General features: G+C 41.6%; 1 protein-coding gene across 3 annotated transcripts; it reads left to right on the top strand.

The window, feature by feature from the left end:
• The first annotated feature begins 4,803 nt into the window (after positions 1-4,803).
• On the top strand, positions 4,804-11,632 carry LOC308292219 (uncharacterized protein). Of its 3 annotated transcripts, none has more exons than XM_080734513.1 (6): positions 4,804-4,863; positions 5,177-5,258; positions 6,930-7,006; positions 8,306-8,811; positions 9,671-9,830; positions 10,368-11,632. In XM_080734513.1, exons 4-6 carry the CDS (start codon positions 8,770-8,772, stop codon positions 10,568-10,570), a joined length of 405 nt encoding a protein of 134 aa, XP_080590639.1. In that variant the 5' UTR covers positions 4,804-4,863; positions 5,177-5,258; positions 6,930-7,006; positions 8,306-8,769; the 3' UTR covers positions 10,571-11,632. The 3 variants fall into 3 exon arrangements, with proteins under 3 accessions (XP_080590639.1, XP_080590640.1, XP_080590641.1); XM_080734514.1 differs by having other exon boundaries at positions 5,177-5,269; XM_080734515.1 differs by lacking the exons at positions 4,804-4,863; positions 5,177-5,258; positions 6,930-7,006 and having other exon boundaries at positions 7,667-8,811.
• Positions 11,633-27,399: the final 15,767 nt, after the last annotated feature.

Raw genomic sequence — 27,399 nt, 5'->3', positions numbered from 1 at the left:
TGTTGACTTCCGACGGAACCTGCACAGCCACACACCACTCCTCACAAACGACACCGCTGTGGAGGTAGTGAGCAGCACCAAGTTCCTGGGGGTGCAGATCACGGACAGCCTGACATGGTCCTCTAAAACGGCCTCTCTTTTAAAGAGAGGACAGAAACGTCTGTTCTTTCTGCGCCGGATGAGAAGAGCCCAACTTCCCCCTCCCATCCTCACCACATTCTACAGGGCCACCATAGAGAGCATGCTGACAAACTGCATCTAGGTCTGGTCTGGTAGCTGCAGTGAAACAGATTGGAAAACTGTGCAGAGAGTGGTGAAGACAGCGGAGAGGATTATTGGGACTTCACTGCCTTCCATCAAGGACATTGGCCAAAATCAAAGGCTAAGGGTCAATTCACACTCTTATAAAGAGCCTAACTTATTTCGGTTTGGCACTAGGCGAACCCTAATATGGGTCGTCGTCCCTGGTTCGGGAGGGCGTCAACCAACTAAACTCTGCTCCACGGTGCTGCCGAAATGTTAATGACTTAATTTCGGTACTCGGAATTCTCATTCATTCAGCCTGGCTTCATGTTCATATTCTCGGCTGTGAATCTAAGGAAACAGCGGTCGTTTGGGAGGGAGACACGCCGACTTCCAAATGCTTGTGTGGCCGTGTATTGAGTGTCGCAGAGCGGATACATTGTCAGCTGGTTCTCGCTCTGGCTAGAGTCGAGAGTGATGGACTGGGAGGCGTGCACGCAACACACACACACACACACACACACACACACACACACACACACACACACACACACACACACACACACACACACACACACACACACACACACACACACACACACACACACACACACACACACACACACACACACACACACACACACACACACACACACACACACACACACACACACACAGCTTTGCTGCGTGTCTCGCTAGTCGCCAACCGTTTTAAAGAGAAAAGAAGAGCTTAAACACAACTTTGCTAGTGTTCTGTAGGTTTTCCACAACGAGTTGTGACTGTGAGCATGCAGAAAGAGAGGCTGTAGATTAAATGTTTTTGACAGTGCTCGAGCGTTTGTGAGAGTGAGAGAGAGAGCATGATAACTTGGGGATCGGGTGCACCGAGAGAAGAGAGGTGGTGCTGCTGCCTGCTGGAGCTGCTACCTCCAGTCATTCAGCGTGCAGCGTGAGGGCCAGTCAGATATGTATCCGCCCTGCAACGCTCCTTTATCGGCCACAAACGTCATGCCATGGACCTCCAATATGTACAAGCGACTTCGGCACTAGCCGTTAAGAAAGTATGAATGGACTCTCCCCAAACTTAAATAATTTCGGGTCGGGGAGCCCTCCCCAACCGAAATGAGTTAGGCTCACTATTAAGAGTGTGAATCGACCCTAAGAAGATCATGTCTGACCCTACCCACCCACACCAGGGACTATCTATCACTTAGCCCATATGGAACCTACATGGTACCCAGAGCCATGGCCCACTTCTAGCCCATGCCCACTTGGTACACAGGTTTGATTGATTGAAGACTTTATTAGAAGTTTGCAAAGAAAAAAGTACAGTTTCATGATGGTACAAGGTCAACTAAACGGAGATCCTAGGAAAGCACTTGGCTTATTTACACAGGAAACCATTGAAGTATCTCATATAACATTGAATGACAGACAGATAGAACACAGTACTATGCATGTAGATACAGTCAGGAGAAAATAAAATAAAAATAAAAAGAGACTAAAAAAAAAAAAAAAAACACTGCAAAAAATATATACAGTAGGTGAATAGCACCCATTGAGCCCATATGGTACCCAGGTGGACATGTTGGCTGTGTCTTGATAGTGCAACAGTGAGCTGGGTGCAATCTTACTAGAGGGGACAGAACAGGTAGGTGGTCGAGGTAAACGGAACCTTGACCCCTTCCCAGTATCTGTGGTGTTCCCCAAGGAGGCATACTAAGATCTTTATTGTTCCATATGTGAACGACATGTCATCTGCCTGTGACTGCAATCTGTTCCTGTTTGCCGACTCGGCTCTCCCAGTCTAGACGGACAACTTCTATTTTCACAATATTTATCTGTGGAACAGTCAGAATAAAATGTAATGCCCCTCAACTCCTACAATTCCACATGGTTATCAGGGAGGAGGTCCCCAGTTCAAATATCATTATTCTGGGGGGTCTCCATGATTATTTTGGTGGGTTCACAGTTCAGACATGATTATTTTGAGGGGTCCTCATGCAGTTAGCCTATATGATTATTTTGGGAATGGGGTTCCAAGTTCAAATATGATTGTTTTGGGTGGTTACTGCTTGAAAGGTTGAGAACCACTGACATAAAATATAACAATAAAATAATATTAATATCTGAACGTCAGAGTAGGTCATTATTTTTTACGTCAAAATCAGGTCGAGTTTTTTTTTTTGAAAAATAATTGTTATATTTTCTGTTATTAAAACATGATTGGACTAATACATGTGTGATATAATTTGTGAAATAAGTAATGAACAATTTGTGTGGTGGGAGTGATTGTAATTAACAAAATTAAATGTACATTTCTATATTTTTTAAATTAAAAGTGTTGTGTGGTGCAAGAGATTGTTGTTGTAGTGCAAGAGAGTGAAAGATATATTTTTATTTGTGAATGTGATTATATTTAGATAGATAGATAGATAGATAGATAGATACCTTTATTATCCCAAGGAGGAAATTCAATATATATATATATATATATATATATATATATATATATATATATATATGCTATATATATATATATATATATATATATATATATATATATATATATATATATATATATATATATATATAAATATATTGTAGCGGCCCCTTTAACTGGGACCGGATGTCATGTGATGTTGCTGGGTCCTTGGTGGAAGTGGCGTCATTATTGTTGACGCTGTGAGCTACGCTCGGCTCTGGTAGTTATATTATATTATCATTATATTTCATGCTGGAAAGCGCCTTTGTACACTACACTGTGGATTACATCTCTGCCTCCGGTTCCTGCATCATCACGATATTGCCTGATTAATTCATGTGGCAACGGAACGCAACGCAGAGTTCCGCCTAGCGCGCGCATTTTTAAATTGTAACCGATGAGGAAGACCCCGCCTCTCTCTCTCAGTTCACTACAGTACAGCAGCAGGCAGCAGCAGCACAACGTCCAGCCGAGCGGAGCCTTTGAAGTATATGCAGAAGGCAGACACGCAGTAAGTGTAAAATATAGAAGTTATTGCTATTGTTTTGTAATGCTGATACTGAATAGCTTGGTTAACGTCCAGCGAGTTCGTTTGGACTGGGTTAGCAGACTGGGTTTGGCTAGTGCGTTAGCATTTAGCATAACAACAGGCTGGCTAGCTAGCAGCTGGCTAGCCGTGCTCGACAGAACAAACTGGCGTTGTTGTTATATGTAGAAATACAGCCTTAGCACAGCTACGTGCTGGAACTGCATGCATTCATTTGTATTAACTGTAAGTGGATATTTATTATACCCATGGCCAGCTCAGGTCTATTTTGTCCCAACTAAAACACAGGCTGGTGTTTGTGACTTGTGACTGTGGCTACAGCTTTCAAAGCGGGGTCCGTGAGGGAGTTCCAGGGGGTCCACAGCTAAATGATAGATAGTTAGGAACCAAGGGGACCCTTTTCACGTCTGAAATGGAACCAAATGCTCCCTAACTGGTCCATTTGATTCCATTTGTACATTCTCTGAGTGCCAAACTGGGGGCCACAACACAAGCTTGTAGATTGGCTATTTTATTTTCTCTAGTAGCTAAATAGGGCTAGTGTAGTGGACAAGTGAAATGCATGCTGTAAAAAAAAATCAAAGCTCACAAGCAAAGCTCACAAGCGTGTGTGTGTGTGTGTGTGTGTGTGTGTGTGTGTGTGTGTGTGTGTGTGTGTGTGTGTGTGTGTGTGTGTGTGTGTGTGTGTGTAGCTAAATGGGGCTAGTGGACAAGTGAAATGCATGCTGTAAAAAAAATCAAAGCTCACAAGCAAAGCACACGTGTGTGTGTGTGTGTGTGTGTGTGTGTGTGTGTGTGTGTGTGTGTGTGTGTGTGTGTGTGTGTGTGTGTGTGTGTGTGGCTAAATAGGGCTAGTGGACAAGTGAAATGCATGCTGTAAAAAAAATCAAAGCTCAAGCAAAGCTCACAAGCGTGTGTGTGTGTGTGTGTGTGTGTGTGTGTGTGTGTGGCTAAATAGGGCTAGTGGACAAGTGAAATGCATGCTGTAAAAAAAAATCAAAGCTCACAAGTGTGTGTGTGTGTGTGTGTGTAGAACATGGTTCATTTGTAATGTATTTTGTAGTCTTTAAACTTTTGTTTTTCTTCTGTCAACAGAAAATTCCAACGTTGAAAAGAAAACCAGTCTATGCAATATGGTAAATTAAGTCTCCTCTTACCACCCTTTAGCAAAGTCCTTTTTAATCCAGGAAATCCGGTAGTAATCCACAATAGGAAAATAAAAGGTAGCTTCATCCTGTGGTATAATATCCAAGATCCAATATAGAATACAGCAAGACTTTTGCATGAGACTTCTCCTTCTCTTCTTACCCTGCACTGCCAAAGCTGCACTTCACAGGTGTTACAAACACGTCTGAATGCCAATCTACTGCAGCCAATCACTGCAAGAACTAGTCAAGTACTAAATAGCCAATATACTGTACATGCTCATATTATGCAATGTGTTCTTGTAGATCATTTTATGTCTAATGCAACATTGTTGTTTGATGGAGTATGATCAAATCTAACCTATTAATTTCCCTTTTCTCTCTCTGTTACATGAGGTGTCTCCGTGGTGGTATGAGGTGATCCTGGGAGCTAAGCCAACCAGGTAATTTACTTAATTAATAATGATTTATTTGAACTGAGAAGCCATTCTACAGCCTCACATTGTGTGTGCTTGTAGATCAGCTATTTTTGTGTCAAACACCTCTGAAAGGAAACTTGACTCCAGTCCATTATATCTCCCCTTTAATGATTGAATGATTGCACTCTCCCACAGTAATAAGGAAAAGAAAAAAACAACACATGTTAACTATTTTAACACTTTTTTAATGTTAAGCTCAGTGTCAGGGAATCCCAAAATGATTCGATTGGGTGTCTAACCTATTTATTTTTATTTTTTTATTCTCTTTCTCTCTCAGGTGGCGTGACGTGTCTGATAGTCCTTTCGGACCTGGTGCCAGTCGTAGAGGATGGAGAGATGACCAAGCTTTTAAGACCTTGGTAGGCTTTACGTGAGTCACAGTATAAAGTGCATGTTTCAACATGGAAGAAGAGGAGGTTCGCACACTGTTCCAGAGCTCCAGTAAAGTTTATTAGGACACATTATTGTATCCTAATAAACTATTTACTGGAGCTCTGGAACAGTGTGCGAACTTCCTTCTTCCATGGTGTGTATATTATATATTCCTTGGTTCGGCACCTGTAAATCTTTGGAGATGTGCGTGCTTCCCTCTGCATGTTTTAGGGCTGTCAAAATTTGCCAAAATTCGAATATTCCCTTCAAAATCCACCGTTGATTCGAATAAATTTGAATATTCGAAAATATCGAATAATTCGAAGCATTCGCACTTCGAAGCTGTTTATTCTAGACAGTCGCTTCTATCGCTTTTTTTTTTTTTTTTACTGTGTGCAGGTCCGCGTTGGTCAGGGACGTGCAAAGAATGTTAAGAGAGGCACGGGCTGACATTTCTAGGGCCTTTTGGTGGACAATTCTCTGTTAAAAGGGCAGAGGCTCAAGCCCCGTTTGATGTATGTGTGCACGTGCCTGCGTTAGAGCAGAATAGGATCGTCGTTGCAAAGCGTCACTCAGCAGCTGTGATTGAGTTGAGTTGGAACAGCCACGACATGAAATGAGCAATTATAATCACACCAATGGATTATGTTTTGGTTTGAACCAAATTAGGTAGTCTACAAGAGCAGTGTGAGTGACGGAGGGAGTTTTACCGTTACCGTTGCTGCGTGCGGGGAGATTGACTCGGTGAGAGAAGAAATCCATGCTTTTTTATAGTGTTTTCGGTGGAGAAGTCTTGTTGTTGTATGCCTTCCCGTCACTACCAAATGAGTCGCCCGTTTCAGCTTGACTCGTTAATCATTCTGAATCAACGTGAGCCAGTTTAAAAGCACTGTGTGTGCACTGTGTACTGTCTGCGAGGCGGACGAGTGCATCTCTCCACTCCGACATGTGACGGCCACTGACAGTGTGAAGGGAAAGTGAAGCAGCTGGAGGTTTATTCTTCGCTGTATGACGGTGTCGCTAAATAGGCACCCTTAATGTACAAGCCCACAACGTATTGGATCAGCGACGTATTGTGGACTTGTAGATCAGCCCACTTTTGCAGCAGCGAATGGAGACTTCTGCCTTGCGAGACCAGCCACCTTTTAACGTTCCATGCGCCCAGAATCTCGCGAGAAGTGCAGTAGATTTGTTTTAATTAAATATAAATTAATTCGAAGCTCAATTTTTTACTTTCGAATATTCTTTTATTGTTAACATTCGAACGAATCTTCGAATATCGAATATTCTTTCACAACCCTAGCATGTTTCAACATACAATATGAATTAACCCTTGTGTGATGTAGTTTTCAGTGTCTGCATAATTATTTGTTTAATTATTCTAGGCGATGGCCTGTCTGCATGTTTTCATTTTTTCGCAGCTTAACCACCAGAACCCCCTCTTATGACAATATCATGATATGTGAAAATAAAGAAATAAAAGTTTACATGAATGTAGCTTGTAGACCTGCTGTTGCTGAGCAGATTTGGTGTAGAGGGTTTAAAAAAGCGGACCACTCTGGGCCACCTGATCAACAAGGAATCAAGAGATTATGCTATGTTTGCAAAAAATCCTTACCCTACTATATTGTTCTCAAAAATGTCATGTTTTTCTTCAGGCTCTTCAGTAACCACATGAAGGGGGAAAAGGAAGGTGGCTTTGGGAGAAGACTGATGTCTTTTAGAGCAATACAAGGTAACTTCATGTTGACCAAGGACAGACAATTGGCACACACCAATCTGTAAATAATGTAATTGGGCAAAACATGTCCTTCCCTTTGATACAATGGCAAGTGTCTTTGATTGGGTGTCTAACCCAGGGGGTTTCAAACATTTGACTCGGGTCACCCCTGTAAATAACATTTTAATCCACAGCACCCTTGAAGTACACTGTAAATATTTTGAATCTTACATCAGGGGTCTTCAACAGGGGGTCTGGAACCCCTAGGGGGTCCTCAGAGGTACTACAGGGGGTCCTCCAAATCTTTGTGGGATTTTTCTCCTTTTCATATTAACCACTTGAACCCTAGCGTCAATATTCAGAGAACTTTAGCCGAAAATAGCCGATCTACAAGCTCACAACTGCGAGGCGTTGTGAGCTTATACCCTATTTTCGGCAAGGAGCTTTGGTGTAGAGGGGGGAAAGTGTAGACTAGGTGCAGAGTGAAAGGTCAAGTGGTTAAATATCTGAAAACACAAATTTACATGATTCCAAAATACACTGATGATTGTGCTGTCAAAAGATGAAACTATATGGAAACAGGTTGTGGGGGTCCCTGCTTCATCTCTCGCTCAACTAACCCTAACCCTGGCCTGAAAACGTTGAAGACCACTGTCTTATATCATTAGAGAAATATCAGTTTCCATTAGAACGGACTGAAAATAACTTTATACTTTATGTTTAACCACTTGAACCCCAGCATCCCTATTCTGGGAGGAAGGTTCACCAAAAATAGCCGATCTACAAGCTCACAGCGCGTCGTGACATGTTGTGAGCTTGTAGATCTGCTATTTTTCAAAAGTTAAAGCATACAATAATGGTTAAAGTGGTTTAAATCTAACGCAACACAGACGTGTTCCAGGTATTTTAAATTTGAAAAATTGCTTTAATTTTCCCATCCCCTGTTTTTGTGTTTTTTTTTTCTTTTGAAGAGACATTGGCAGAGGCGCAAAAGAAGTGTGTGTTGGTGGTTGACATGCATTCTAGACTGCACTATGCACAACTAACGGAATGTTGACTAACCCTAACCCTAAATTATAGATGGATCAATTAATTTAATTTCTTGTTTCTGTAGCTTTGATTTGTTATTCATAATTATATTGTTGCCGTCCGAGAGAAACCTTTAATTGACACAATTCCACTTTGAATGAATAGCCAATCTACAAGTCTCCACAGCTTTGTGAGCATCTAGAGTAGCAATTTTAAAATAGTTGATTTATATGGTTAAACTGATTCTGATATTTATGCTAAAATGTGTGTTTTAACTGCATGTAGGGCAACGTCAAAACTCATGGAGCTTCAGGGAGCAGCGACTTTCGAGAGTGATGAATCGGATGAGAATGAAGTCCCACCTTCACCTCCCCCTCAACTGCTGGAGAGAGGCCGCCCAAAACACAGAAACTCCACCCCGAACCCCTGAGTCCACACACCCCGAGTGGAAGTTGGGCACCAAGACAGATGCGCCTCACTGCCCAGATGACTGAAACCCCGAGCCGAGCCAGTTCAACCCCGAGCCGAGCCACTTCAACCCAGAGCTGACCCACTTCAACCCAGAGCAGTGCAGCGCCACAGGGGATAGGCCTAGGACAACACGCACAGTTGTTGAAACTCCTGGATGAGCTCAAAGACACCCAGAGAGTCCATACTAGTATGTTGAACCACCTCCTGAAGCAGAAAGACGGTGTGCCTGGCCTGAAGGAGCAGTGTTCCCGCTCAACACAGCTGAAGATGTCGTGTCCATGGAAACCAAGCTGCGCGACTCAAAGTTCAATGCTGAAGTTGTAAGTTCAAATCCCTTATTCACTTCAAAATGCACTTGAATTTTCTAAATCTATTATTTTATAATTACATTGGTAGAATGTAAAGGGGGTGTATGAGGTTAGCAACCTCATGCACAGCACTCGCGAGAGGGCACCAACACAAGCTACAGACATTTATTCAGATACCCTCAGAGTCTCCCGAGAGGGGGGGAGTATGTGAGACTCAACAATACAAACATAACGGTAACAGCCCTTAACTAATCACAGCTAACAAGATGGCTCACCAGATGGCTGGGGAGAAATTGGAAGTAAAGTGTCACTGCGAGAACATCTGCAGGAACACAAAAGGTAAAAATACATCAAGCCAGGACCAAGTTGGAGAAGAGGGGTCACAGGTGCAGCGCACAACTTGGTTGGTGAGTTGGTGAGACGAAGGAGAACTCCAGGCAGGAATAACCCCACAGTACTGGAGAACTCTATGCACCTGTGTCACCTCAAGACCTCAGGAGGGACCCACCCAATACCTCCCCAGAGAAGCCTCTTGTTGGGGAAAAAAACAAATAGAGCAGGAGAGGGGAGTTTAGCTTTGGTCAGGAGGAGGAGATGGGCAGTGATTTGGCCAGCACTGCCGACCCGGCCATCAAGAGGGTGTTGTGGTTTGCGGGTCGAAACACCTTATGATCGATAGTTACCACCTGAAGACATCAAATTTTCCTGGCCAAGGCTACATTCACCAAACATGAATGGAGGAGAAGCATCGTTAGATGTAATTATAATCATAAAGGATATTGCCCTTTGAGTGCATGAACACAATGGCCATCAATATCTAAGCTGTTCACTTAATACAGAATTTCCTTCCTGTGACTTTTGTCATTCTCAGGTTGCCATGGTTGCAGATATTGGCGGCACTTCAGTGGAGGATAGTGTCAGGCGGATGATGGGGTCCATCATTAGCCATACACTGTCTCTCGAGTACAATGTCACTGGACAGAAGAACAAGAAGAGGTTCCTAGGCCTGCAGCTTTTTGATGTTGTATATGGTAAATCTTTGTTTTTGAGCGGTGGTAAACCGCTCCTAAGAGAGGCTGTGCGTGTGTCTATAGCCACTTTTCCTCAGTGTTTTGCTGTAGCAATGTGTTTTTAGCAATATGTGTGTGTGTGTGTATCCATAATACCTATATCTATACCTAGACCTATATCCTAGTCTTTTTCCTCAGCGTTTTGCCATAGCAATGTGTTTTCCTCAGCGTTTTGCCATAGCAATGTGCGTGTGTGTAGCCTGTATCATATCACCAATTACCAATTGAAGACGTTATGCAAGCACGGCCACCGCTCACTTCACATTGGGTGTGATTTTTAATTGTAATTTTTCCTTTAAATTTCATTTTGTATTTCTAACTTTAATACAGTTTGGCAAACATAAGTAGAAGCATGCCACCGTATACAGAGATCACAACAATTCTGAGAAATGCACAATTCTCTGTGATATAAAACTTTTGAATGGAAGTTTCATAGGGTTTCACAATCTAAGAATCAAGCTAGCTTTCCTAAGTTGGCTTCTTGTCATTTGTTTTTAGGGGCACTCAAGACCAACACATCAACAAAGGACATCAACCGCAAGGATGCAGAGAAGGCGCTCGGCAAGTGGTTCACAGGGGCCCATGATCGTGGTGGGAATAGGGCCACAAGAGGTCACAGATCAAGCGACACCCCTGACAACGAATCTGCAAACACACCTGGTAACTCAGACACAACACTGGACAATGACTCGCAGCCGTAATAGGAAAATGTCAGCCACCCTTGGAATCTCACACACACACACACACACACACACACACACACCTTGGTAGCCACCATCTCTGCGTTGGGTTGGGTTATACATCCAGGTCAGCTCTCATTTTTCTGAGGCCTGTTGTCAATGTTTGAGTTTGAGTTCCGAGTTTTACGTAACCCTGTGCCTGATTGTACATATCCCTAGTTAAAGCTGAGGGGGGGGATCAATCATTTTTTCTGAGGCATGTGGTTAATGTATGAGTTTGAATTCCGAGTTTTACGTAACCCTGATTGTACATAGCCCTAGTTAAAGCTGACTTGAAGATGCTTGTTATGTATACCGTTGCCGCTGGCGCCACATAATGTGTTTGTTAAGGACTAATGTTTACATTAAAGGAGCTATAGTCAACTTTTTCTTGAGAAATGGATGCTAAAATAAAGATAATGTTTAAAAAATATTTTATAAAAAAATTAGCTTTATACATGTGTTTCTATTCAAAGATGACCATGTAAAGTAATGACTAAATAATCATTTTGGCCATTGACGGACCGACACTTTGTTCTGTCACTTTGTTTCTGGTCTTGTTAGACTAGGATGTAAACAAATTGTCATTGAAACACATGTATGAAGCTTATTTTTTTATAAAATATTTTTTGAAACATTTTTTATTTTAGCATCCGTTTTTCAAGAAAAAGTTGACTATAGCTCCTTTAACCTATTTAGAACAGTTACACAATATTGTGTATCATTATTTTATGCTTTAACTATTGAAAAATAGCAGATATACAAGTGCCGCGCTGTGAGCTTGTAGATCTGCTATTTTTTTTAAATCATAAAAAAATTGAATTTTGACCCGATTCAATAAGTGTCTTTTGAACCCTAAGATTTTTTGAAAAACATATGTTTCTGTCAGCAATTTGGCCAGCCATCGTCAAAGAAAAGGTCCTTTTCACAAAGGTCTGTTCTTGAGAGACTACTATGTCAGTGGTTCTCAAACCTTTTCATGTGAAGGACCCTCAAACTGATATTTATTTGGCCACAGACCCCATCTCAAAATATTTAGTTCCATGGACCACCCAGAAGCAAAATTTGAGTTACAAATGTTCGCTTTAAAAATACATATATTCTAAAATTTGCACACATTTTCACGACTTTTTCAAAAATAGCAGATCTACAAGCTCGCAGCCGTGCTGTGAGCTTGTATATCTGCTATTTTTCAATAGCTAAAGCATTCAATAATTCTAGGCCTAAATGGGTTTGAAGTTGGCACTATTGTTTGCACTGCATTTCCAGTTATTATTGCATATATGTGACTGAGGCTGGAGGAAAGGTCCTTATGTCTGCAATAGTGAAGTCCGCCAAATTAACAAAATATGTTTGATTTTGGATTTTTGGTGTTTATCCTTTTTTGCCATGTTATCTAAGAGTGTATGTTTGAGAACCTTCTCATTGCAACATATATCCATTTTGGAATCATTAAATAGCTAAAATTAGTTTGTAAACAGAGCTGTGTTGTTGTGTTTCCTTGCACCCTTTTGGAGGGTGGAGACACACATTAACATGTCAAAGCCAACATTTACATCTGCAGTTTCTGTTGGCTAATGTGTGGTTGTTGTTCTCAGGTTTCAGCTGCAGATCACCACCAGTAGGTTAGGGTGGGTGAGGGGTGGAGTTAACAATCCATTGTTCACACCCCTTACCTGACTGCCAGTAGTGTGACAAACTTTGAGAGCCTTAATGGGGCTAAGTGGACATGGGTTAGAACTGGTCTACTATGCCTGGGTCCCTTATGGGTTATGTGTGGGCTAAGTGGGCATGGTTTAGAACTGGTCAACCATGCCTGGGTTGACCAGGCTAGCCTGGGTCCCTTATGGGTTATGTGTGGGCATGGGTTATAACTGGTCACGCATGTCTGGGTCCTTATGGGCTAAGTGGGCATGGTTTAGAACTGGTCAACTATGCCTGGGTCCCTTATGGGTTATGTGTGGGCTGAGTGGGCATGGTTTAGAACTGGTCAGCTATGCCTGGGTCCCTTATGGGTTATGTGTGGGCTGAGTGGGCATGGGTTATAACTGGTCACACATGTCTGGGTCCCTTATGGGCTAAGTGGGCATGGTTTAGAACTGGTCAACTATGCCTGGGTCCCTTATGTGTTATGTGTGGGCTAAGTGGGCATGGTTTAGAACTGGTCAGCTATGCCTGGGTCCCTTATGGGTTATGTGTGGGCTGAGTGGGCATGGGTTATAACTGGTCACGCATGTCTGGGTCCCTTATGGGCTAAGTGGGCATGGTTTAGAACTGGTCAACTATGCCTGGGTCCCTTATGTGTTATGTGTGGGCTAAGTGGGCATGGTTTAGAACTGGTCAGCTATTCCTGGGTCCCTTATGGGTTATGTGTGGGCTAAGTGGGCATGGGTTAGAACTGGTCAACCATGCCTGGGTCCCTTATGGGTTATGTGTGGGCTAAGTGAGCATGGGTTGGAACTGATCATGCGTGTCTGGGACAAACTTTGAGAGCATTTTACTCATTCAAATAAGCATATCTTCTTCAAATATATTCAGATTTCAATGAATGACATGTCATTTGAAAGCTTATATTCTGTACTTTCATGATCTGCAAAAAGCTGAAAAAAGACCAATGCAGATATAAGGACCTTTTCTCCAGCATCGGTCACATATATTGTTTTACTTGTTTTATTTTAATTTTTGCGCTATACAATATTTTATCAGTTCCAGCAGACTTTTTTTTCTCAGAGTGACTCTGAGTGCCAAAGTTAACGTTTTGAAGAGTTTGGATCTAATTGTATGGAGTGGGTTATACCCTTTATTTTAATTTATATATTATATATATATTTTTCTTCTTCTTTTAAACACGTTTTTGTAAACACAATTTGTGTATATGTTCTTTTTAGTTTTAATCAATTTTAAACCATTACAATACAATAAACTTTATTAATTTTGTTACATTGTCTGAAATTGTTTTTTTCTATCTTTTTCCATAATGGTTAACTCATATGCTGCCATTTAACAATACCTTCGTACTCTTTAACTGCCATTCGTCTCCATAGACTTCCATGTAATTCATAGTGCACGGATCATGCACACCCATGCCTAGATAATGCACCACGTGTGTCCACATTGCTCACAGCTTTCAAACAAAAAAATCCGAATGGAAATCCGTTCAGGCATTCATGAGATAGCAGCCATTATGTTTTACACTGTTGTGAGCTTGGAGGTCTGCTACCTGAGTTGTATGGGGGTTGTATGGGGGTTAAACAAGCAATTTCGCGATCGCTATCATGCCTACTAACGTTTTTGGGGTCCAAAAAAAATTAAAAAAAAAAAAAAAAAAAAAAAAAAAAAACTTTTTTTTTTTTTTTTTTTTTTTTTTTCACGGGATTCACGGGCGTGGCAGGGTGGGACAACGGGATTTTTAAGGGATTCACGTTTTTGGCAGTTAATGAGTTAAATTGAAATTTGCTAAACTTAAGTCACCTTTTGCATCTTAATGGAAGTTATTGTTGTTGTAATTATCTTAACTAAAGCCTAAAGCAAGTAGCCCCCATTAGCAGCAATGAAGAGAATAACACCGATTTAGAAATAAGAGCCACGGAGGGAATATCCAGTGATTACCGATGCTGCCAGGGGCCCAGGGCTGGAGAGCCAGCCGCACTTTGGCACTCGCCCCTCCTGGAGACTCAGTTCACTGCAACCAGCATGCGTCCATCAAGGAACTTCATCCCTATGGAAGGAATGGGCCTACTGTGAGTAGCAGCTGTCTACACTCATTGGTAAGTGTTGGAATTTAGCTGGCATTTGTTTTCCTGCTGTTTTAATTTGTCATGTCTGAGACAGATGCGTAGGCTATTTTAGGCTACAGAATGATGGTGAACTTAGTGAAGTGAAAGCTTGAGAGTGAGTGAATGGCAAGAGAGCTGTGTGACCCACCTAGCTGTGACACTAGAGCGCATCTAATTCGTTTTCCCCAGACAGGATTTTTTAATGTTGATTGACTTATGTTGTTTAAACTGCTCTGTTGTAGTCTGGTGGCATTAGTTGGCAAACTTGGCATTTAAAAGTCAGGGGACGGAACATTGCATTCAGATGACAGTAGCCGCACACTGCTGCCAGTGTTGCCAGGTCTGCTTATAATAAGTGACTTTGGGCTTGTTTTCCTGTAAAGTCACTTGAAAACATGCATAGTTGTGGGTTGCTTTTTAAGTTTGTTTCTGAAGTGTACTTGCTTTCAAGATTCTCTTTTTAAAATAGCTGATGTAATAGAGCGGTGGTGAAAATGGATGCTTCTTTTGGGCTTTTTTCATTGACTTGTTTGCTTGTTTTACTAACAGAATATAAATGTAACAACACTCAGTGAGAGAAAACAAACGCATTGCATATTTTGCTTTTTGATTGGTTGGTTGATTTAATTCATTCAGTTTGCAGATTGTACACGATTGTACACTTTACTTAAATCTATTTAAACGGCAGTAACGGCAGCTATTGTGTTCAGACAGTTTTGTCTAGTTTATTCAACTGCGGGTACACAGCACAGGAGACGTTCATATGAATGCATGGTGCTGCTGGTAGTGTTCGAGAGCAGTGGTTCTCAACCTGTGGGTCATGACCCCCAGGGGGGTCCCCAAATTATTTTGGGGGGTCCCCAGATGGTTAACTTAATGTACAACACTGTTTTATCACTGTTGCTCAACAGTGAAAATGTAAAGACTTTAATACCTTTTTAAATTGTGAAAATAGCAGATCTACATGCTCGCACTGTGAGGCGTTGCATGTGAGCATATAGAACCGTGTTAAAATATGATTATTTTTGGGGTTGCTGCCTGAAACACTGCTCTAGTGTGCATGCTCAAGAACTGTAGCTTCACTACAGGCTGCACACTGCCTTTCTGTTGTCGACCTTTAGCCCATATAGGCTTATTTGGGTTTCTAACTGGGGTCTACACAAGAAATCTCACATGTGTGCCACCTGTGTTTGCATATATGGGCTTGAACTGGGATCTGAATAGGCCTTACGTGGGTTCCAGCTGGGAAACCACTTGGAGCCCTTAATGGGCTATCACAAGTGTGGCCTACATGGGGCACATATATTTTTCCCAGCTGGAACCCACTTAAGGCCCACTCAGATCCCAGTTCGGGTCCATATAGGCAAACATAGTTGGTGCCCACATGGTTCCCAGATACAATTTCCCATTTGGAACCCACCTGAGACCCAGTCAAAAACCCAGGTAAGCCCATATGGGCTAACCCAGGTGTGCCCCTCGCAGCAAAACCAGATGGAACCCAAAATGGGCAAACCCAAGTGTGGCCTACATGGGGCACTTATAGTTTGCCCAGCTGGAACCCACTTAAGGCCCACTCAGATCCCAGTTCGGGTCCATATAGGCAAACACAGTTGGTGCCCACATGGTTCCCAGATACAATTTCCCGTTTGGAACCCACCTGAGACCCAGTCAAAAACCCAGGTAAGCCCATATGGGCTAACCCAGGTGTGCCCCTCGCAGCAAAACCAGATGGAACCCAAAATGGGCAAACCCAATTGTGGCCTACATGGGGCACTTATAGTTTGCCCAGCTGGAACCCACTTAAGGCCCACTCAGATCCAAGTTCGGGTCAATATAGGAAAACACAGTTGGTGCCCACATGGTTCCCAGATACAATTTCCCATTTGGAACCCACCTGAGACCCAGTCAAAAACCCAGGTACGCCCATATGGGCTAACCCAGGTGTGCCCCTCGCAGCAAAACCAGATGGAACCTAAAATGGGCAAACCCAAGTGTGGCCTACATGGAGCACATATAGTTTGCCCAGCTGGAACCCACTTAAGGCCCACTCAGATCCCAGTCCGGGCCCATATAGGCAAACACAGGTGGAACCCACATGTTTCCCACATAAAATTGCCCATTTGGAACCCACCTGAGACCCAGTCAAAAACCCAGGTAAGCCCATATGGGCTACCCAGGTGTGGCCCTAGCAGCACCCAGGAGCAAAACCAGATGGAACCCAGAACCCGTGTAAATGGGCGAACCCAAGTGTGGCCCTCATGGGGTACCTATAGTTTGCCCAGCTGGAACCCACTTAAGGCCCACTCAGATCCCAGTTCGGGCCCATATAGGCAAACACAGGTGGTGCCCACATGGCTCCCGCATAAAATTGCCCATTTGGAACCCACCCGAGACCCAGTCAAAAACCCAGGTAAGCCCATATGGGCTACCCAGGTGTGCCCCTAGCAGCACCCAGGAGCAAAACCAGATGGAACCCAGAACCCGTGAACCCGTGTAAATGGGCAAACCCAAGTGTGGCCCTCATGGGGCACCTATAGTTTGCCCAGCTGGAACCCACTTAAGGCCCACTCAGATCCCAGTTCGGGCCCATATAGGCAAACACAGGTGGTGACCACATGGTTCCCGCATAAAATTGCCCATTTGGAACCCACCTGAGCCCAGTCATAAACCCAGGTAAGCCCATATGGGCTACCCAGGTGTGCCCCTAGCAGCACCCAGGAGCAAAACCAGATAGATCCCATGCCCAGATGCCATGTAAATAACATATCGGGCCGAGATGGAAATGTTGGCTGGGGGGTTTTTCGCGGGAAATTATGCATTTTTTTGTGTAAAAAACGGTTCGGTTCTACACGGCGGCAGAACCGTTTTGGGCTTAATATAATAGGGTCTTACCTTGGGTCAGGAGAAAGTAGTTCTTTCACAGTGAGACAAGAGTTACTATATCCTGATAGAGGTCTGTGTTTTGTAGAGGAAACTAAGCCAAAATGATCCTCTCCATGTCCACGTGATGTTTCAGGGCTACAACTTACAAGTAGCTGTTATAATATCTAGCTATGTCCATAGTATTGAAGAACTCCATGCTTAGTTTTATCAGATGTTTTCTCGACGTTCTATCTATTTACAATATCAACCGCGGCGTGTGTGGACTCAAGTGGAAACGTAATGACATGATGACATCACAGCTGAGCTGCATACATACGCTCTTGCCTCCATGGGGAGGAGGGCGGGCGGAGTGGAGTTGTGGAGTAGTATGTTTGCAAGGTGTCAGTCTAGCAGCCTAGTAGCAGGCGAGCGGCAATGTTTTTTTTTTCTCATCGTTGCACTTGTCGGCTCGGCGTTGCATGATGCCCCCGCAAAGTGCAGCCAGCTTGCCCCCCCCCCCCCCACACACACACACGCCACTGAGGGCGTATGAGAATGAACTTGTAGCCAATGAGAATGAGCATGAGGTTACAGACTGCTCTGTGGGAGTGTGAATTAATTTACTAGTTAATGAATGGAGAGGGGGGTCCGGGGAGATAGCAACAACGCATTCTGCCTTCCATATACTTACTTTGCCAAAGAACGTACAACTTTGGAGATATGAGGTTTCCAGCCGACAACGACGATATACTAGTGTTGTTGCTGCTCTTATACCACCATTATTACTGGGGTTGGTGGGGGCCAGACAGTAGCCCCCTGTGGGCTGCCTATTGCGGAACCCTGATATACAGTATAAAATAACTACCGCAGGCTCAATTTCTTTTGTCTAATAAAATATTCCGATCATTCCAGGGTCACATGCGGACCCACAGCGGGGAGAAGCCCTTCGTCTGCGCCTTCTGTCAGAAGGCCTTCAGTCTGAGGGAGAACCTGAGCGTGCACGTGAGAATGCACACGGGGGAGACGCCCTACGCTTGTACGTCGTGTGAGCAGCGCTTCAGGAGGAAGGAGAGCCTGAAGGCACACGTAGCGGCCAGCCATGCCCAGGTCACCATGGAGCTGGAGGCCAGCTGAGGAAGACATAATAAGACATAATAAAGCCATAATAAGAAATAATGTGTTGGTAATTAGAGCTAATATATTTTATTAGACAAACAAAGACAGAATAGTAGAAAGAGCGAATACATTCTCTGGCACCGTCACCTGCCGTGGAACTGCAGCGGCAGACACTGCCGCACGACCGCTAGTTCGACCAGCAGTCGCACTGCATCGCCGGCGATAGGACCAGCAGTCCCGCCAGTAGGCCCGGCGGCCGCCGCACGGACCGGCAGGTCCCGTAGCGGTAAACTGCCCGTCCGTGCGGTGGTGGCTGAGACAGAATAGCAGAAAGCGAATACATTATCTGGCACCGGCATCGCTGGTAACTGCCGCGGCAATGTATTCGCTCTTTCTACTATTCTGTCTGTTTCTGTATAAAAAAATAGATTAGCTCTAATTACCAACACATTATTTCTTATTATGGCTTTATTCTGTCTTATTATGTCTTAAAGTGTACTGTAAAAGAGGATGGGACCGCCATGGCTACACGGATCTGGAGATTTCTGAAGCTAGACATGCTTTTGTGCTGTTGGGCTTGCAGCCACATGAAGGGTTTCGGCTGTGAAACTGGATATTTTTTAAAACGGATAAATAAGTGAAGACATTGAAAAATATCCGTTTCACTGGATCCGTGTAGACTGGATCTCTTAAGACTTTACTGTGTGTGTGTGTGCTTGTCCCCCTAGTGGAGGTCTGGGGACTCAGATTATTTTAGACTTAGATATCTTTCTCGTGTGGACCTTGATATTTTTCTATGTGGATATCTGAAAAACCGGGATATATGAAAAATCCAGCTCCGTATAGCCATGGCCTATATTTTCACATTCACTCCAGAGGGCCACAATGCATATACAGTCAAACATAGCCGATCTACAAGCTCAAAACATGTCGCAGTGCGACATGTTTTGAGCTTGTAGATCTGCTATTTAACTCTTTTTGAATTGGAATCCTGAAAAGTAACAATTTGATTTAATTTCAAATGCATTTATATGTTCTCATGTTAACTTTATGAACTATATCAATAATCTATCAGTATTCCAATATTAACCTGCGGGCCGCATTCAGTGAGGGTGGGGGCCGCATGTGGCCCCCGGGCCGCCAGTTGCCCATGTATGATGTAGTTCAAACCCTGGGTAGTTCGAGCGGCGCGATTACATACAACGTGAATGCAAAGACGCCGCGCGACCGAGCGCTGCGCGACCTACAAGAACCGTCGCCTCGGTATCTTCGCCCCCAGTTGGAAAATCCAACTGAAGAGAGCTTCGCTCCTCCCCTACTGACAACTGACAATATAAACCCATTGAACACATGACATCACATCGAGGACTGGACATAACAATTACACGATTGTTGTGTGATATGATATAATCGCTATAATCAAAATATGCTCAAACCTTAAAAGGCAAATTCGTTTTTTTTTTCCTAGCCATTTTAACAATTGATTTCAGTGGGTGGGGTCATGCGTACAACTTAAGTGGCTAAATATGTATTTTTAGACACTGTAAGCCCATTCCCAAGATGCACCACAATCTTTCATGGGCAGGTGTGACTTATGAGGCTAGTGGTTTTACTGTAACTAGTAATAAAGAAATCACCAGCATATTGTGTCTAAAAATACATATTTGCCCACATTTAAATCTGAATCGTTTGGTTCCATTTGTACACTCAGAGTTACAGACCTGTAAGGGTCCATCTGGATGCAAGCACGCTTATATCTTCATGCCTTAAGGTGATATATTTACTCTTCTGTTTAATCTAGTATTGTACACAACACAGTTAGTGGTACTTTTAAGGAACGGTTCATCCCCAAACTAAACCATTTACCATGAGAGGGAGTGGGTTGTTGGCTCATTTACCACTGTTTCAGGGTTGTGGCACGAGGCGAAGCCGAGTGCCACACAACCCTAAAAACAGAGTCCATGAGCCAACTCAGGGTTGTTGACTGATTTACCAGTGTTTTAAGCCAATCAGAATCCGGTATCTGAACATGTGACCACAAAAAGTGGTAGAAATGACTTTTCCCATTGATTACCCATCCCAGGGAGACTTGAATTTATGGATTGTTCTGATAATTTGAGGAGGGAACCACTTAGGAATGCTACAAAACATAACATATATATCCACCAATTCAACTCTCCATGTGGTGAGTAATCAATAGAGAAAAAAAGGGGGAAAAAGTTCTATTTATTTTGGATGAACTATATCCGTTTAATTCCCCTGGAATCTACCTTATTGCCTTTTCTTTCTTTTTATTATTAGTAAGCCTATTATGTTTTTATTGTTCTAATGTTTTGTCTGTGTTTTAACCAGCATGGTCGAACCCACTAGTTGTCACATTTCGCTCAAGGACAAGGAAAAATGGGACTCGTTGTGAGCTTGTAGATCAGCTAATTCAGAGAGCATCTTCCACAAAACCATAATTAATGGTTTCTGATCATTCATAATAAAAGCCAAAGATTTCTCAACTGAATGGCTGGCTGTGTGTACTGTATACAGTTAGGAACTATCCACCTGTTTCAGCAAGACTTTACTGTAGCATTATCTGCGGGATACTTCCGGTTAACAGCAGACATTATTTGAAAATTGTATTTCAAATGATCTTTCATTTATCATTTTAAGTTTTTCATAGAATGAGCACATCATGTAGATTAAATGTAAATGCTATTGCATTTGTCTAAGAAGATGTGTTAATTTCCTGAAAATGTAAAAGCATTTATCTTATTTCAATAGAATTTCTGAATTTGTAATTTCATTCGATTTATGGCAGCTATTCACTTCCTTAGTCCCAAGATCCGTGGGGTCGGTGGTTCGAATCCCGGCTCCTCCTCCTGTCCACATGTGGAAGTGTCCTTGGGCAAGACACTGAACCCCACATTGCCTCCAGTGAGTGGGTCGGTACAAGACACTGAACCCCACATTGCCTCCAGTGAGTGGGTCGGTACAAGACACTGAACCCCACATTGCCTCCAGTGAGTGGGTCGGTACAAGACACTGAACCCCACATTGCCTCCAGTGAGTGGGTCGGTACAAGACACTGAACCCCACATTGCCTCCAGTGAGTGGGTCGGTACAAGACACTGAACCCCACATTGCCTCCAGTGAGTGGGTCGGTACAAGACACTGAACCCCACATTGCCTCCAGTGAGTGGGTCGGTACAAGACACTGAACCCCACATTGCCTCCAGTGAGTGGGTCGGTGTCAGCTTTGCCACCGTTGGTGTGTGAATGTGGGAGGTGAGGACGCTGGTGTTGACTGTTCACCGCTTCACCTCCCAACATACAGTATGAATGAATGGACCGTTGGAAAGAGCTTAGAAAAGCACTATAAAAATGCAATTCATTATTATTAATATTATGTATTGACACTTCCTACAACAGTATGTCTGCTGTGTGTGCTGTTAAGGGCAGTTGCTGTTAGAATTGCTGTTTTGGACAGTCGGGTTGCTGTTTTGGACAGTCGGGTTGCTGTGATAATACCTGCGTCACTCAAATCCTACTCATGTTCATTCACTGTAAATAAAGTGTTTATGTTTAACAAAACAACATGTTTTCTTTTATTATTGCTGACTCCAAACTTTCAGCTGTTGTGTCAGTGAGTCGAGAACAACAAGCAACGCCCCAACAAAATCACTCTCTGAGTGTCCATAGTCAACCTGTGGGTCGAGACCCCAGAGAGGTCCCCAAATGATTTTGAAGGATGACAGTGAAGTTAGAATTCAAGGAATTGAGACCTTTTGAAATCCCTCAAGAAAGGAAATAAAAAATAAATAGCATGACTGCATCAATAGTATAATCAACCATACTATAAAAAACTGTTCAAACATTAGCCAAATTGTAAAAAAAAAGAAAAGACAAACATTTTGGAAATAGATGATCAACAAGCTCAAAAGTTGTCACAACGCTCAAAAAGCTTTTATTGGCGACCCATGCAATGTTGAGGTAACAGTAGCAAGGGCTGTAGACAGTCACACAGCACTTTATCAGATAGTTACTTAAATCAATTGAATTGAATAATTTTGCTTATAAATGCCTGACCTCATATCACTTTATTAAAGAAAAACACATTATTTGATAACTTTTCATCGTACCCCTAGAAGTATTTGTGTGCTAGTAGATTTTTCAACTTAGGAGCAGAAACTTGCTACTTAGGAAAATGCTAAGCGTCAAGCCCTGACCATAATAGAGATAACAGGCCAAACGATGATATTTTTGTAAATTACTGTAAGAAATGCAGATGTTTAACACTAGTTTTACTCCCAGGGGTCCTTGAAGGTGTTCCAGGGGGTTCCCAGTCAAATGATAGTTATGGATAGGATTGTATGACCAAAAATATATATATATATATATTTTTCTATTTTAAAAAAAAAGAAGCTGTTATCAAATGGGGGTCTGTGCACTGGTCCATCTCAGACTGGGGGGGTTCCTGGTTCGATTGTCGGCTCCTCTTGGCTAAGTGTGGAAGAGTCCTTGATCAAGACTCTGAACCCCTAACTGCTCCTGATGAGCAGGTTGGTGCCAAGCATGGTTTCCTCTGACATCGATGTGTGAATGGGTGAATGTGATGTACATTGTAATGTAAAGTGCTTTAGAGAAAAGTGCTACAGAAATGCAGGTAGTTAGCATTTAGTCCTTTGAAAGGGTCTTTTCCTCACACAGACAGCTAGGAGGAACAGAGTCAAGTTATTGATGAAGTGCATTCATATTAGTTTAGGTTACACACACTATTGATGAAGTGCATTCATATTAGTTTAGGTTACACACACTATTGATGAAGTGCATTCATAATAGTTTAGGTTACACACACTATTGATGAAGTACATTCATAATAGTTTAGGTTACACACACTATTGATGAAGTACATTCATAATAGTTTAGGTTACACACACTATTGAAGTACATTCATAATAGTTTAGGTTACACACACTATTGATGAAGTACATTCATAATAGTTTAGGTTACACACACTATTGATGAAGTACATTCATAATAGTTCAGGTTACACACACTATTGATGAAGTACATTCATAATAGTTTAGGTTACACACACTATTGATGAAGTACATTCATAATAGTTTAGGTTACACACACTATTGATGAAGTACATTCATATTAGTTTAGGTTACACACACTATTGATGAAGTACATTCATAATAGTTTAGGTTACACACACTATTGATGAAGTACATTCATAATAGTTTAGGTTACACACACTATTGATGAAGTGCATTCATAATAGTTTAGGTTACACACACTATTGATGAAGTACATTCATAATAGTTTAGGTTACACACACTATTGATGAAGTGCATTCATAATAGTTTAGGTTACATATTGATGAACAGTGTTGGGTGTAACAGTGTTCATATTAACAGCGTTACTTGTTTGGGTAACCGAGTAACCTAATGAGTTATTTTTACAATGTTGTAGTTAGTTACTAATTACTTTTTCCAAAGTTTACTTACTGTAGGTAAACTTCTGTATTATTAAGACCTGTATTTCCCTGTTCTTTATGTTGCCACAAAGTTAAGTGTTGTTTCTTAAATGAATGAGCTCGTCTGTGTCTCTGTCAGCGGTGACATAAATGCACAATTCATAGTTCCACTCACCTGTGTTACATGACAATCGGTGACCTATGCCTTCTTGCTCTAACCCAGTGTTTCTCAATCTTTTTTGATTATTGAATCCAAGTACCCCCTTTGCCCGACAACAACTCTTGCTGGGCCATAACTAGTGGTATATGATGTTATGATACCCCCTGCAGTACCTCCGCGTACCCCTAGGGGTTAGGGTTAACCCTATTGGTGAAAAGAGAACATCAACGTCAATGCAAATCAGCCATGTTGAAGCCCAGAACAGCTGCACAACACTCTGTGTTGGCTGCACTCTGGATTTTATGTTTATTAAACTTCCTCGCAGGCCGCTTTTAAAACTTTTAATTGTCAGTAACGGGAAAATGATCTAACAAGCTACTATTCTGAGAAGGTAACGCTGTAACGCAACTGATTACCTTTTTAATGGCAATAACGCTGTAATGTAACAAGTTACTTTTAAAAGTAACGATAGCCAACACTGGTGATTCACATTCATATGTAATAATCATCCTATAACTCAATGTACAACCATGATTCTCTCTCTCCTCTTCACTGCAATGCCTGGATAGTGTAGTCCTTGTTGATTCAGTTTAGTTTCTACAGTAATACTAAGAGACAAAACAACATGAATCAGTTTAGTTTCTACAGTAAGACTAGAGAGTAACAAAACAACATGAATCAGTTTAGTTTCTACAGAAAGACTAAGAGAGGAACAAAACAACATGAATCAGTTTAGTTTCTACAGAAAGACTAAGAGAGGAACAAAACAACATGAATCAGTTTAGTTTCTACAGAAAGACTAAGAGAGGAACAAAACAACATGAATCAGTTTAGTTTCTACAGAAGAGAGTAACAAAACAACATGAATCAGTTTAGTTTCTACAGTAAGACTAAGAGACAAAACAACATGAATCAGTTTAGTTTCTACAGTAAGGCTAAGAGAGTAACAAAACAACACAAGGCAAACTGTCCATGTAGATTGATTTATTACATAATTATTATATTCCATGTGGTGTAATGTTAAAGACAGGTAGCCTACTGCATGTCAATCAATAACATGGCATCAATCTTCACATCGCCTGTTACACCACAGGCAAAATGTGTGTTGTCAAATAACAGAGTCCACCCCAATGGCATAACTAAACATTACAATATTATATCTTCTTCTATTAAGTGCAAAGTGATATTTATTTTACACACACAAAGAAAAAGAAAAAAGAAAAGGAAAAGCAGAAACAATATCCTCTCAACATTAAACAGATGCAGTCACGACACCTGAACATGATCCATCTTTGTGGTGTATTGTATTGTATTCTGCATAGATACAGTAGGCCTACATTGTGTAGCCTAGTAGACACCTCTGTAGTTGGTATCGCCTGTACGTCTACAATGGTGGTCAGGGAAGTAAGGTGGTGTTGAATGAATGACATTCCTGAGAGTCTGTGTTTAAAACATTCCAAGAAATAAAGCCTCTTCGTAGCAGAACTCATCCTTCTACAATAGCAGGCTGTTACACCACCATCTTCATGTTACACCACCATCTGTTACACCACCATCTTCATGGTGGCTCTAAGTCTAAAGTGATGTGGGAATGGATTATTTTAATGGTGATACACCATGCATTTAAAAAGTATTTATGTCATATTGTTTATGTCCCAAAAACGTTTTTCAAAAGGTTTGAGGCTAAATTACCACTCCTGAATAGAGAGCCTCTCTCATTTCTGAATGGCTCTCAGAGCATTTCAGCTGCAGTATCACCTTTGGCCTGAACTGCGCCACCCCCCCAAAAAAATATTTTTGATTTTATTTTTATTTATTTTTTTGAAAAAAACAACTTTTTTGTGATGACGTCACAATCGGCAGCCAATCTGGATAGCCTGTTTTGAGAACCCGTGGGATACTTTTAACCTTCGCCTTCTCAAAACCAGGGAAAGACAACGGTCAGAAATGGGACTTTGTGACGATAGAAGGTGCTAGTGGGACCCCAAAAAAAGTTTTAAAATAGGAAAAGTGAAATTTCATGGTGTATCACCTTTAAGTCTCCACATTCCACAGCTGGTGTTTCTGCTATTAAAGCACCAGACAGCAGACATGGATAAAGAAGTGTATTAATGCTGATCTGAGACCAGTGTGTTTCTGCTAAGCAATAACAATATGTTGTGTTGCTTGTTTATTTATAAAGCACTTTACATTTGAAACCAGTAAGACGCCCTAAGGGCGAGAAGTGACTGTCAGGGCGCGCGGAAACAACATACTAACTTATTGCTCTATTAACCTATTAAACTTATTGCCCTATTACACTATTACCCTGTTACCTTATTACACTTATTACACCTATTCACCTATTACACTATTACACTTATTACACTATTACACTTATTGCCCTATTACACTATTACCCTGTTACCTTATTACACTTATTACACCTATTCACCTATTACACTATTACACTTATTTCACTATTACACTTATTGCTCTATTACACTATTACACTATTAAACTTAATGCCCGATTACACTATTACCCTGTTACCTTATTACACTTATTACACCTATTCACCTATTACACTATTACACTTATTTCACTATCACACTTATTGCCCTATTACACTATTACACTATTAAACTTATTGCCCTATTACACTATTACCCTATTATCTTATTATTAAACTTATTACACCTATTCACCTAATACACTTTTACACTTATTACACTATTCTACTTATTGCCCTATTACACTATTACACTATTAAACTTACTGCCCTATTAAACTATTACACTATTAAACGTATTGCCCTATTACACTATTACCCTATTACCCTATTATCTTATTAAACTTATTACACCTATTCACCTATTACACTATTACACTATTACACTTATTTCTCTATTACACTATTACACTATTAAACTTATTGCCCGATTACACTATTACCTTATTACCTTATTACACTTATTACACCTGTTCACCTATTACACTATTACACTTATTTCACTATCACACTTATTTAACTTTTACACATATTGCCCTATTACGCTATTAAACATATTGCCCTATTACCCTATTATTATCTTATTAAACTTATTACACCTATTCACCTATTACACTGCTGCTACTAGAGAGTGCTGTGTTAGCTTGACAGACAACTAGTGTAACAGCAAAGTGTGACGGACAAACTGTATTTTTATAGTAAACTGCTCCCTGACGGTCGCAACAAACCTCAAAGTCCTACAGTACATACAGTACATAATAATACAAAATAAAATAAAAAGTTGGCATGAAACAAAAAAGAGTGTTTAAAAAAAGATTAAAAAAGCAGGGTGGGCGGATCAAACCTCTCGGGGTTAAATCCTGAATGGCTAACTGAACACTTTGTTAAAAAGAGAAGTCTTTAGTCCTCTCTTAGAAACATGGACAGAACTGT

This window comes from Nannobrachium achirus, assembly GCF_963921795.1.
Source record: "Nannobrachium achirus genome assembly, chromosome: 10".
Lineage (NCBI taxonomy): Eukaryota > Metazoa > Chordata > Actinopteri > Myctophiformes > Myctophidae > Nannobrachium > Nannobrachium achirus.
This window is presented reverse-complemented; position numbering and strand designations above follow the sequence as displayed.